General features: G+C 43.2%; 2 protein-coding genes across 4 annotated transcripts in view; one reads left to right on the top strand and one right to left on the bottom strand.

Moving 5' to 3' along the window:
• Positions 1-13820, bottom strand: part of RPN2 (ribophorin II) — a 54448-nt gene extending 40628 nt beyond the window's left edge. For all 3 annotated transcript variants that reach the window (XM_040638287.1, XM_040638289.1, XM_040638288.1), the window contains exons 1-2: positions 13689-13820; positions 9000-9193 (exon numbers count right to left, since the gene is read on the bottom strand). In XM_040638287.1, the coding sequence (XP_040494221.1) occupies positions 9000-9193; positions 13689-13701 (207 nt within the window). In that variant the 5' untranslated portion in view covers positions 13702-13820. The remainder of the gene's footprint in view (positions 1-8999; positions 9194-13688) is intronic.
• Positions 11804-13958, top strand: part of MROH8 (maestro heat like repeat family member 8) — a 57144-nt gene continuing 54989 nt past the window's right edge. The window contains exon 1 of the mRNA XM_040638290.1: positions 11804-13835. Within this exon, the coding sequence (XP_040494224.1) occupies positions 13375-13835 (461 nt within the window). The 5' untranslated portion in view covers positions 11804-13374. The remainder of the gene's footprint in view (positions 13836-13958) is intronic.

Genomic DNA, 13958 nt, shown 5'->3' with positions numbered 1-13958 from the left:
ATTCTAAGCAATCTGTGATGGCTTAAAGTATGAGCTATATAAGATTTCATGTTTTAAGCAGGTATTTTCCATAGGACACTGTATTACACAAAATTGCTGAGTTCATGCCAAGAGCAACAAACCTCAAGTACTTTAGTCCTTCTGAACCCTAGGAAAAAAAGGAAAGAAACTGTTTCTACTGACCACCTGCTCTGGCTATAACCTGCTGGGTGTTTATGATGCTTCCTCTTAATGAACACATAAGGACCTTGTGGTAGATGTTATCAGTCCCATTTAACAGAAAAAGAAACTGAGGCTTGGAGTAGTAAGTTACCTGATGACAGTTACAAAGCTGAGTGTCTCCTCTGATTCTAACTGTACTGGGGTCTCCACTGAGATGTCTCCAGAGCTAAGTCAGGTTCAACACATCTAAAATGAGCTTGAAACCTTCTATTTCTTCACCTGGACTTTCCAGCTTGTGTATAGGCATCACCATGCACCCAACTACCTAAAGCAGAAACCTAGGACTCATTCTTGACTTTTCCTTTACCCTACAGGCCTAGTGAACTTATCTCCCTTCTCTTTTTTTAAACCCAATCCCCACCCTCTGGTTTCTCTCATTGCCTTATTTCAGGCACTTGCCATTTCTCACCTAGACTGTTATAATCATCTCCTAACTGGTCTCAAGCCATGTAGCCCATTCTGCATACTGACTGCTCAAGGGTGACCTTTACAAAATACCAATGCAACCACGTTACTTTGCTATCAAAAGCCTTGGGGAGTTCCTTATTATCCTCAGAACAAGATTCCAAGTTTCTGATACAGCATAAAATGCCCTCATGACTGACATACACTTTCAGTGCCAGCTTTATCACCAAACCACCTCCAACTCCCTAATCTTATGCTCCGTCATACTGTGGCGACCCAAAGACACTATGATCGTGACTTGGTATGTATGTGACCCTGCTATTCCCGCCACTGGTAGCACCTATCTGTTGTCCCTCCTGTCTGCCAAACCAGCTCCTATCTTCATCTCTGCTCAGATGTCACCTCTACCAGAAAGTCTTCACTGACATTCATCCCAAGTTAGGCCAGGTGCCTTCCCTCCAGAATGTTCCCCCAAAGCACTTACCATATGGTATTACCTTCCCCCGTGACCAGTTACCTAAGAACAAAGACTTTGATGAACCCCAACCACAGTGCCTGCCACAAAGTAGGCACATTATAAAACCCATACTATTCTTACTGTATCAAACTCCAAGAAATATTATTTATTAGTTCTATCACTAAATATTTTGAGTGAGATAACATAAAATTCACCTATTCATAATTAAATGGCAATAAAACAGTTAAAAGTGGGTGCTTCTGAGGAGTAGGACAGGGTGTAGGGCAAGGTGGGCCACATAATAGGTTGCTGCTTTCCACTAACAGCTGTGCTGTATTATCTGATGTTTATCTGTGTACAGGTGCTACTTTAACCAAAGGTCTATTTTTTAATTTTATGAATAAAATTCAAATAGCAGTCTCAAAGCAAATGAGTTTCAACCAGAAGTTTGAAAGAAACCAAAGAAAGAAATACTTCACACTGCACAAATTAGGGATCTGAAGAAGAAAACAATCTGGTGAAGGAATCCTTCAGCAGAATGTGGACAAGCTTAAGACATGTGCTTTGTCGCCATCTAGTGCTTTAACAATAAAACAACAGCACCCAAGAGCCCCAAACAAGGATTATGGTCATTGCTACCCCTTTTTGAGCACTTAAAATGTGTCAACACTGTTCTAAGTCCTTTATGTGCATTTCTCATTATGCATTAGGTCCTCCTATCATCTTAAGTTTACAGACAAGAAAACTGAGGCATCGGAGAGGCAAAGTGACTTATCTGAGGTCACTCAGCTCTTGATGGAGGAGCTGGAATTCAAACCCAGTCAGCCTGGCTCCACAGTCTGAGCTATATAATCTCTGATTTGTCTGCAAGAAAACCAGCAACATGCCAATTCTAATTCTTTGCCCAGACAAATCAAGGTAAACAGTATGAGCAGTCAGTGGCTTCAAAGCTCCCAATGTCAACCTGGTTTTAACAGCAGCAGCAGAAGTGAGAGAAGACCCCGGGAGATACACCAAGGATGCTCCGTAAGCCCACCCAGTGCTGAGGCCTCAACAGGCCACTTGCAGCGGTTTGTAACTCTGACTTCAGCTGTCCTCATTCCAGACTCATCTTCCCAACTGAAGCCCGCAAATCGCCCCCTAAATGTCCATTCCCTGTCTGCTCCTCTCTAACTTTCTGTGCCCTCTATTAATACTCCAGTTATCTAAACGTCCTCCTCAGTAAAGAACATCAGTGCTTTTCTCTATCCATTCTTCCCTACAGTTCCCTGAACAGAATCAGGAGCCAAGAAAAGACCGCTAAATCTCTCTCGGCTGCTCTACCTCTCCCTTATTTCCTCCATTAACGTCTCCCAACTACTCTTAACTTCTCTCACACCACGCTCTGTAATCTGGCTGGACTTTGTTATGGTGCTGTGCTGTCGAGGCATACCCAGGCGAGAGCCCCCACACCAGGTCCTTTGTCACCGGGCCCACCTCTTTCACATGTACTTCTTACCACACGTCCCCCCGCGCCTCTGCTCCAGCTGCCCTGGACAAGCAACCCACTAACCCCCAATACCTAACACGCACAGTTAAGCATCCAGGCTTAGCACGGGCTTTTCTCTCCATCTGGAAGCCCATTCACCTTGTCAGCTCAACTTCTCCCTCTCAACTGGTAACTCCTGACATATTAACAAAACTCAAGACTTCTTTTAAAATAACCGTTCCTTGATCCTTCTCCCCACCCCACCCCATCTGCAACCTTCTTTTTCTACCAGTGAGTCTACAAATTGGAAAAACTTCCAGTACTCCCTCCCTCAACACCAGACAGAACTGATCACTTCCTCATTCTGAAATATTCCCTCCCCTCCCTTCCAGGATTCTTCTGCGCTCCCCTGGCTCTTCTTCTACTCTCAGCTGCTCTTTAGTTTCATCCTCTTCTACTTGACCATTCAACACTGGAGTTTTTCAACTCCTTGGCCCACTTCTCATCCAACCTCTCTCTCCCTAGGCAATCTCATTCATGCCCATGGCTTTATCCAGAACCTCTATGCAGATAGTCTCAGATTTGGAACCCCAGCCCTGACTTCTCTCAGTGGCCACTTATATGACTCAAAGGCACTTCACGCTCAACATGTTTAAGACCAAATTCATGGTCTTGCCCACACAAACCTAATTCTCTTTCCATGTTCCCTTGGGCCGTCTTACAGAATGGCCCAAGCATCCACCTGTGCAGCAGAAGTTGGAAATCTGGGTGTTATCTTTTGCACCCTTTCTGCATTCAGTCCTGTCCCATATTCCCCTGCCAAAGTCTGTCCTCTACAGAACAGGGGAGAAACCTTTCCAAAATGAAAATGGATCCTGATACTTGCTGCTTAAAGTCAACAGCTCTTTAGAGAAAAAGCAACCATTTTCCTATGGCTACCAAGGCACTGAGACTTATCCCCCACCTTCCTCTTGGGCTCCACTGCCCTATCTCTCATGTCCGCTCCACATGTGGTTTCCTCTCAGTCTCTCTCAGTCTCTCAAACGTAACCTATTCCCTGCCTGCACAGGACCCTTGCACCTGCTATTCCCTCTGCCTAAAGTTCCTTCCCTCCCCTGTCTCCCAGTTGACTTCTACTTTCCCTTTCGAATTCAGATCAATCATACCTTCCTTCACTTAGTAAACAGCTACTGAGTGCCTACCACGTGCCAGGTGCTACTCAAGGCACTGGAGATGCACAACAAATAAAATGAACAAAGTCCCTGCCCTCAAGGAGCTGGAATTTAGGGGAATACAGAGTGAGGTTTAAGTTCAGAGATTTCTTTGGGAAAGCCTTCCCTGACCAGGTCAAAGTCCCCTATTTATAACACCATATATCTCACCTTCATAAAACTTACCATTGTTAAAAATATTCATATATCTATTTGATTATATGATTAATGCCTATCTCTACTACCAGAGTATACATTCCAAGAGGGCAGAGGCTCTCTCTCACTGTTCAACACTGAATCCCCAGGGCCTAGCACATAGCAGAAACTCACTAAGTATCTGTTGAGTGATTGACTAAATCGTGCAGCACCCAGTACAGACAGAGGTTGGGGCTTATAATAAGCTTTCTCAGCAGACAGGGTGAGCGAGCTGCTCCCTCTGCTGGGCTCGCACACACTACATGTGTCTGGGACTTTCTACACACTGGGTGTCCCTTTGGACTCAGCACCTGGTCTCACTATCAAGGTCCCTGTCTTTCACTAGATAAGGCGCTGCTGTCTTCTCTGCACTTAGCATAATCTCTGGCACATAGCAGATGTTCCATAAATAATCACTACCGGAAGGAACGTCTTACTGTCTGCTATCCCCGGCAACCAGCTGAGTTCATGGCCCTCAGCAAGCACTCAGTACTTGTTGAACGGTACAAACATACGGACCTTCGTAAGCATTAGCCATTTACCAGACACTGAGCTAAGCACTTTATATTTATCATCTCATTTAATCCCCGTAACAACCCTGTAAGATAGTTATCACCATCCCCTTTTACAGACAGGGAAAGTGTATGATTGACAACCTGCATACACTGCCTCATGCTCACTGACTTCAGTCACTCAAATACTACATCACAATTTTTGCCATAGTATATATCCTATTTACTTCATATTTTCAGTATGAATACACAACTCTCGCCATTGTTCTTAAATCTTATAGAAAGCTAAGCAATAATATCTATAAAATCATCATTCTCACGTGCTTGTGGTTTTTAAATATACATGTACAGTACCTGACTATTAAAATGAAAGATGTTCACTTTTCTTAACACCTAAAATCAACTCTCATTCCACACTCTGCTGTTCCTAGAACTGCTTTCTATTCTCATTTTCTTAGTAAGCCCCATTCCTCTTGGTTTTGCTGCTAAAATCTCTTGTGACAAAGTAACCAAAATCTCCCCTAAGGATCTATCTGTGAGAGCAACCAGTTCAATGCATCTTGCAGGTCTGAAGTTCTCTCTGCTCAGCTGAAAGCAACAACAATGGAGCAGGACACGTATCGCCACACGGAAGTGGCAATAAGGGAGACTGTCCTCAATGGATTTATTTGGTGTGCACATCCAATAAGGCAATTCGATAGCTTGAAACTTCCATACAATTCCCTTCCTTCCATTGCTTATAACGCACACGTTACACAATCACCACAGCACACTCCATAAGTGACTCGAAGACTGAAGTATGTGATTAACCCATTTATTTTCTGATCAACAGGCACATTTGAGAGCTTCCATTTCTAATAAGCTAATGTTTACAGTTCATTCAACAACTATTTGTTGAACACCCTGTGTTTATTAGACATCAAGCAGTGGGGATGACAGTTTGAGAAAAAATGTCCGTCAGTGTACATTAACCTTACTACTATATAAAAGAGCTGAGAGCCATACTCAGTACATACTCCATGCCAGCACCGTGTTAACTACCCGTGAGCTGACTATTATTATTATTATCTCTAGCTTACAGATGAGAAACCAGATTCTAAAAGGTTCAGTAAGCTGCACAGGGCACCGGGTTGTGTAGTTCTGAAGTCAAGATCCTGAAGCAACCAGTCTGACTTTAGAGTTTGTTTTATAAACATAAAGCCATAGCTGGCCCAGTCACGCAACTACCCCAAATCACACTGCACTGCAGCTGTCTGCATGGCTTCAGTCTATATCTTCAGCCCTGACCAACGTCCCCTCAAACTCAGGACATCAGCAGAGAACACGTCTGGGAGTATGCGTTCAACCCAAATTCATGTGGAACTCCCAATCATGAGACAGAGAAAAAGGCACTGCTCTAGATAACGTGAGAGCGGCTCACTCCTCCATGATCCCCCTAGACTGAATCCTACAGTTCCACAGAAGTTTGAAAATGACCAGCAGAAACCACTCTTCTTGCATTCAAATCCACCAAAATTCAACCTCAACCTAATATTCCTATTTTATCTCTTTTACCTCACAATACAAAACCTCTACTAGTCAAGGCTGCTCCACTCTGTGTCTCCCCGTTTGCTCTCTCTCGTCCCCAGGCGTCCCCCCTCTACAGACATTGCAGCCTTCTGTACTTGCAGGATCTGTGCCAGGCATTGTCTGAACTCATCTGAATAAATTATAAATAGAAGCAAAACTTTTAAAATATTGACGATGATAATAACTACCACTTGAAGGGTCTTTTGTGGACCCATCACTTACTTGGCATAATATGACTTCACTTTATCTTTACAATGATTCAGTGAGGAAGGCACCTGGTTTTACAGAGAGGTAGAATCAGAATCAAAAACTTGGGGGGCGGGGTGCCTGGATGGCTCAGTTGTTAAGCGTCTGCCTTCAGCTCAGGGCATGATACCAGGTCCTGGGATCGAGCCCCACATTGGGCTCCCTGCTCCACTGGGAGCCTGCTTCTTCCTCTCCCACTCCCCCTGCTTGTGTTCCCTCTCTTGCTGGCTGTCTCTCTCTCTGTCAAATAAATAAATAAAATCTTTAAAACAAAAACAAAAAAACTTGGGCTAATAGCACTGATGCCTGCACTCTTTCTTTGCAGTGAAAGTAATTTTACTAGGAGGTACATTCACCGACAGGGCAATCACAAGGAAAAGTCTATTTCCTTAATACAGTCATGCACAGGAAAGAAATATTAGCAGGAACAAGAGACAGCTGTCAGGAAGAAACCTGAATGAGCGTGGACCTCATTAGCCAACTTTCTGCAAAGGATCACAGAGTAAATATTTTAGGCTTTTCAGGCCAGATAGTCTCTTTATAAACTACTCAACTCTACTGCTAAAGTGCAAAAGCAGTCACAGTCAATATACAAATGAGTGTGCATGGCTGTGTTCCAATAAAACTTTATTTACAAAAATAGGCTTCAAGCTGGATTTGACTCTGGAGGGCCATAGTTCATCAGCAGTTCTGCCATATGATATTCAGATGATGGCTGGCAGACATCGGGCAAATTACTTAACCTCTCTGAGCTTCCATTTCCTCCTCTATTACAGGATAATATTTCTGACCACTTAGAATTAAGACAATTAACTCAAGATAATGTATCCACTGTACCCAGCATATACCAGGCATTCAATAAATCAACAGCAATTACTGATTCTAGTCTGGAGCAGAAAATGTATAAGTAAGCCTAAGACATCAGAAACTCTGACTGATGGACTGCATAAAAATGAACAAAAAACACACACAGGAAGACATTCTGAGCATCAAAAAGAATAATAACCATTATTGTACGTCAACTATACTTCAAAAAAGAAAAAGAAAAAAAAAGTAACAACTGCTATGGATTGCAAAACATTAACTGGGACTACTAGTTCTGGCCATGGCAGAATTAAAGGTATTGAACTTAATCTCCTGCCGTAAATAACTATAAAACTGAAAAAATAAATGAAGTTGAGACACTGAACAACAGTATAAGGCTTAAAAGAAAGTAAAAAGTGTGAAAATGATAGCACAAATGATGGGAGTTTAAATAGAAATATTGTTATAAGGTTCTTTCATTATTCGTGACGTAGCAAAATAATAATTCAAAGTATACTGTGGTAAGTTCAAGTGCATATTACAATCTCTAGAGCAACTACTAAAAAAATAAGTAGAGCTAAAAAACCAACAGAAGAGATCAAACGGAATAATAAAAAATTATTCAATCTAAGACAGGAAAGGAGGAAAAAATAGCTAGACAACTAAAAAACAAATAACAAGATGGTAGACTTAAACCCAACAGTATAGTTACATTAAATATAAATAGATAAATAGACTAAACTCCCCAATTAAAAGATAGAGATTGTGAGACTGGATACAAAAAAAAAAAGGTCCCTACTATATACTGTTTACAAGAGATAGGTTAATCTGACAATACCCAAATCCACTGATCCAACTTTATCACAACTAAAAGTGAAACAACCAGATATTAGGCACCAATGACAGGAAGTACACAGCACCACCTATGAAATATTTCTGCCAAGAAAATTGACCTGAATATAATTAAGCCTCAAGAGCTAACCATCAATTTATAGGAATATAAGATAGGAAGTATGTTCAAAAACAGCATGAGGGGCACCTGGGTGGCTCAGTTGGTTAAGCGTCTGCCTTCGGCTCAGGTCATGATCTCAGGGTCCTGGGATTGAGCTGCATATCAGGCTCCCTGCTCAGCGGGGAGCCTGCTTCTCCCTCTCCCTCTGCTGCTCCCCCTGCTTTTGTGCACTCACACTCTCTTTCTCTCAAATAAAAGATAAAACCTCTTAAAAAAAAAAAAAGACTGAACCTCTTCCTAAATCCAGGTAAAGTTTTAGTTGTGATGCATTTTCCTCATCAAAGATCCAAAAAGTGTATCAAAACTGCCTGATGCGGTGACTGTCAGTGTTTAATAAATATGAATGCCCTCATCTTGAACTCCTTTATTATTTATGAGTCACACATACAGGGCGCTTAACAAGTACATGTGGTACTATACAGTCTCACTCAGAACTATAGCAATAGTTTCTAGAGGTAGGGGCGCCTGGGTGGCGCAGTCATTAAGCATCTGCCTTCGGCTCAGGGCGTGATCCCAGCATTCTGGGATCGGTCCCCACATCAGGCTCCTCTGCTAGGAGCCTGCTTCCTCCTCTCCCACTCCCCCTGCTTGTGTTCCCTCTCTCGCTGGCTGTCTCTGTCAAATAAATAAATAAAATCTTAAAAAAAAAATAGTTTCTAGACGTAAAATTTAAGCTTAAAATAAAAAGTAAAGTTTCTAAGACTGGCTCTTCTTTATATTCTACTAAACACCTGGCATGGTCCTAAACATACAATGACATTAAAAGAAAAAACACCTGTCAGATTGAGTAAGTATTTATTATCTTGGATTAGCCTTAGTTGTCCTCAAAAGAGCAAGAGTTCTGAAGTATACACAAGGAACACAGTTAAGGGATGAGGCCAAGACAAAAGTACCTTACCTTTACATCTGGCACCTGGGCACCAAGGCTGCTGAGTCCCACAATGGAGTAGAAAGCAGATTCCAAACTTGTGAAAGGGCGGTCCAATGAGGCTTTCAGTCTCTCCACATCCGGCTTGGTGAGGTAGTGAGTGGGCGTCAGAGCCTGGGTGCTGGCTATGATTGTCAGGGCCAACAGGAAGACAGTGCTTGAACCTTGGGGGGAAATGACTATTAAATACAATCCAAACAATTCCAGAGTTCTATATACAGTTCCAATGATGGTGCGCACCAAGGTCTGGGAACCAAATCATGTGAGGAAGGGGGAGGGAACTGGGAGGTTTAACCAGGAGAGAAGTCCTGGGAAAGTGGTGGGCACTGTCTTCATCCATCTGAAGGACCGTCCTCCCAGTAGCCTCTGTGTCGATAAAGCACAGGACCCATCATGCCATTCCCATTTCACGTACGTTTGTAACTCCTGTGCCTCTAAGACAGGTCCAATCTTGAATCCTCAGCATGGCCTCACCTGCCTCTCACTGGATCTCTTCCCTCACTCGTTCCTCCATCTGTGGCTTTCTGTTCCTCTAACAAGTCATGTTCTACTCTACCCAGTACTTTTTCATGCTTTCCCTTACTTCAACTTTCAACTTTTTAATTCTCAGATTGCAGTTCAAGTATCTCTTCCTCAAGAAGTCTCCCTAACAGCCCTTCCTTGGGTTAGGTCCCCAGTACTATAAAGTACTAAAGAATGTGACCTCTGAGGCCAGGTTGAAATCCTAGCTTTGCCTGGGTGCCCGAGTGACTCAGTCAGTTGGTTAAGTGTCGACTCTTGGTTTTAGCTCAGCTCATGATCCCAGGGTTGTGAGATAGAGACCCCTGTCACACTCTGCACTGGATAGGTAGCCTCCTTGGGATTCTCTCTCTTCCTCTCCTTCTACCCTCCCCGTTTGCACACTCTCTAAATAAATAAATACATACATACTTTGAAAATAAGTAAATAAATAAATCCTAGTTTTTCTATTGATTTGCAATATGCCTGTGGCAGTTACAATGTGGCCAGTCTGTCTTCAGCTTCCTCGAGTACAAAGTGGGATAATAACAGGGGCATAATGAGGATTACATGAGTTAGCATAGAAAGATCTTCTAACAGTGACTGGCTTATAACAAGAGCTATTTCTATTGCCATCACTATTGTTGTTGCTATATCCATGCATAGCACCCTGAAGTTCTTCTATGTAGTCTTTTTCACAAATATAATTAATAGTGTAATGTCTGATTCCTCTGCTAAACTGTAAGCTCCATAAAGATAGACAGTTTCTTCTGTACATCCCAGTATTTCCAAGTATTACACGTTGCTTGGCACGTAGTAGTACTAAATTAATATTTGCTAAATAAATGGAAAGAAAAATTAATCCTTGTCTACTATGCTTCAGGAGACAAGAAGAAGTTATGAGCAGTACATTCTATGGGCTGCTTCACAAATTGACTGCCATCCAATTAACAGAATAGTATCCACCCCCCACCACCATCACCTTATCCATACTCCATGGTTTCAGTTACCCATGTTCAGCCATGGTCCGCTATTGTCAGGTCAGTAGTAGCCTAATGCTACATCTCAATGCCTACATCATTCACCCTACTACATCTCATGCAGACATTTTATCATGTAGGCATCTATACAAGATATTTTGAGAGACCACATTCATGTGACTTTTATTACAGTGTATTGTCACAATTGTTCTTTCATTATTAGTTATCATTGTTAATCTCTTACTGCACCTAACTTATAAATTAAGCTTTATCATAGTTATATATGTATAGGAAAAAAAACATAGTATATATAAGGGTTCAGTACTATCCACAGTTTTAGGCATCCACTGGGGATCTTGGAAAGTGAGCACTGCAGATAAGGGAGCCCTACTGTAATCACAAGGCTAATGGTAATAGTCCTTAATCCTCTGCCCATATGTCAAATTTAGTTTCCACTAGAATCCCTTAAGAAAGGCATTATTAAGGGGCAACCGACTGGCTCAGTCGGTGGAGCATGCAACTCTTGATCTCGGGGTGTGCGAGCCCCACATTGGGCAGAGATTACTTAAAAAAAAAAAAAAGGCATTATTACATCTATTTTACAAATAAGAAAACTGAGAACAAAAGTACCTTGCAGACAATCTTGGACTCACTCAAATCTAACTATACAGTTTACACTCCATTATTTTTTGGAGATTATTGTAGAAACAATGCCTACATTAGCGGTAACTCAATTGTTTTTCTCTGAATGCTAGTTCTACTTAAATCCTTGTATGTGTGTTAAATAAACTAAAGAATGTGGAAGTTCTTTTTAAAACACTAGAAAGGGATCTATAGTGTGGAGTATTCAATTATAAAATATTTATTGAATGCTTACCAAGCACTATTTTTGGTATTAAACACAATTAAGAAACAATATTTATGGGGCGTCTGGGTGGCTCATTCAGTTAGGCATCTGCCTTCAGCTTGTGTCATGACCTTGAGGTCCTGGGATCGAGCCCTGCATCAGGCTCCCTGCTCAGCAGGAGTCTGCTTCTCCCTCTCCACTTCACCCCACTCATGCTATCTCTTGTGTTCTCTCTCTTGTGCTCTCTCAAATAAATAAAATGTTTTTTTTTTTTTAAAAGAAACATTATTTATCACATTAGAAGGTGAAAAGTGCTATGGAGAAAAATAAAGCACAGGAGAGATATCTGAGAAGAACTACAATTTTATTTTATTTTTTTTTTGAAGATTTTATTTATTTATTTCACAGAAAGAGAAGGAGAACACCCACAAGCAGAGGGAGCAGCAGAGGGAGAGGGAGAAGCAAACTCTCTGCTGAGCAGGGAACCAATGAGGGGCTTGATCCCAGGATCCTGGGATCATGACTAAGCTGAAGGCAGACACCTAGCCGACTGAGGCACCCAGAGCCCTAGAGCTACGATTTTAAATATGGTAGTCTAGGAAGGTCTAACTAAGAAATAGAACAACTGTGTATAGACCTGAAGGAAAAAAAGGAGTGTCACAAAGATATTTTGGGGGCAACTATACCAAGAAGAAAAGCAAGTCCAAAGACCTTGTATGTATGGTGTTTTTTGACATTAGCAAAGAGCAAAATATAGCTACAGTGGCACAAGCAAAGGGTGAAAGGTATGGAAGAGGTGACAGAGGTAGGAGAGGCCAAATCTGAAGGACCTTTTAAACCTTTGTAGGGACTCTGGCCTATACTGAGTGAGATGGAAGCCACCAGAAAGTTTTGAGAAGAGGACTGGTTTGACTTACAATTTAACAGGACCACTGTGTTGAGAATAAACAAAACTGTGTTAAGACTAGACAGGAGAAAGAACTTAAAGAGGGCCACCAGTTAGTAATAATCCAAGTATAAAGATGATGGTGGTCACAGCCAGCGAGGTGAGAAGTGGTCAGAGTCTGGCTAGAATTCAAGGTCAAAGCCAGAACTGCTAAAGGATAGAAAAATGTAAGAAAAAGGGGAGTCAAGATGCTAATGCTGAATCCCCAGTGCCTTCTAAGTGACAACTGGTATTTTCCCAGCTAGACTATAAATTCCCTTACACAACATCTATGTCAGAATTCTAAATCTTCCCACCTTGAATTAATAGTGAAAACATTTTTGGCTAAAATTTGAGCACTTAACATATGTGGGGTATGCCCAGACTATGCTAAGTACTTGGCATGCACTGAGTCTTTAAATCTTCACAACATCCGAGTGTGGTTTACACACCAAGAAATTGAGACTCACTAGGAGTTACCTGCCCTAAGACACATAATTGAGAATCAAAATGCAGGCAGTCTGAATCCAAAGTTTGTTTTTAACAAACTCTATTACCCTCAACTTTTCAAAAAATGGAGCACTGACCCACTGTCTTATTCACTATTACCTTGGGCAAGTTACTTTTCTTCTCTGAAATCTTGCCTTCCTGTCTGTCAAACGTATGTAATAGTATACATTCCCCAAGCCGTGGTAAGACTACACGAGTCCATCGTGCACAGTGCCCGCTCAAGAACTAGCAATGCAGTTAACTTTATTGATGCTTGCGTAGTGCCATGCACTATTCTAAACTATGCACGGGCTCAGCTCATTTAATGCAGCAATTTATGCGGCAAATAATGTGACTAACCTAGTTTACAGATCAGAAACTGAGCTGAAGAGGGGTTAAGGAACTCGGACTGGGTCACATAACGAATACTGGGCAAACTACCAGTTTGCACCAGGAGAATCTAACTTCAGAATTTATACTATAAGCTCCCAGAGAGGTGAGTGATTTCCTTGCTTCTTTTTACTAAAAAAGGAAGCCACGGTCCAAAGGACCACTTGGCCAAAAACTGTTAGGCCACCCGGCCAGGAGCCGCCGCGAGACAAATGAATGAGTGAAGCCAGACCTAGGGTTCACCGCGGCCCCCGGCTGGGCCTCCGGGGCACCCGTAGCTCCGCGCCGCACTGGCACCCACCCCACCTCCTCTCGCCCGCATTCCCACCCGCTCGCCAGCCCTCCGTCACACACTCGACCCCAAAAGAGCCCAAGCCCGAGCCCATGCCCCTGCCCCTGCCCCACAGGGGAAGAGGCTCCCGCGTGGCCGGCTCCCGAGTGGCGAGCACTAGCCTCCCGCGGGCTACGGCCCACTCGCCAAGGCGTGCCAGCCGCGGGGCCCCGTCGTCGAGCCATGCACAACGCCTCACCCGGCGACGCCATTCCTCCGAGCAGGTCCCACCAGGGCCCGAGCCGCAGGCTGACTTCCGCTCGGGAAAGTGGCTCCAAGAGCGCGCCGGAGGGGACGCCAGGGACTCGCGGCAGGCTGCGCGTGCTGAGATGGGATCTAGGCACAGGTCAGTCCCCGCCGTCCCGGTGGGTCGTGCCGGTCCCAGCAGCCGCGGCCTAAATTCTAGTTCCCGCGCGCAAAGGGCGCCGCGGTCCTCGTGTACAGGCCGGCCTCCCCCCCCCCCCCCCCC

Source organism: Ursus maritimus, unplaced genomic scaffold (assembly GCF_017311325.1).
Source record: "Ursus maritimus isolate PB19 unplaced genomic scaffold, ASM1731132v1 scaffold_22, whole genome shotgun sequence".
Taxonomy (NCBI): domain Eukaryota; kingdom Metazoa; phylum Chordata; class Mammalia; order Carnivora; family Ursidae; genus Ursus; species Ursus maritimus.
Note: the sequence above shows the minus strand (reverse complement) of the source record. Positions and strands in the feature narration are given on the sequence as shown.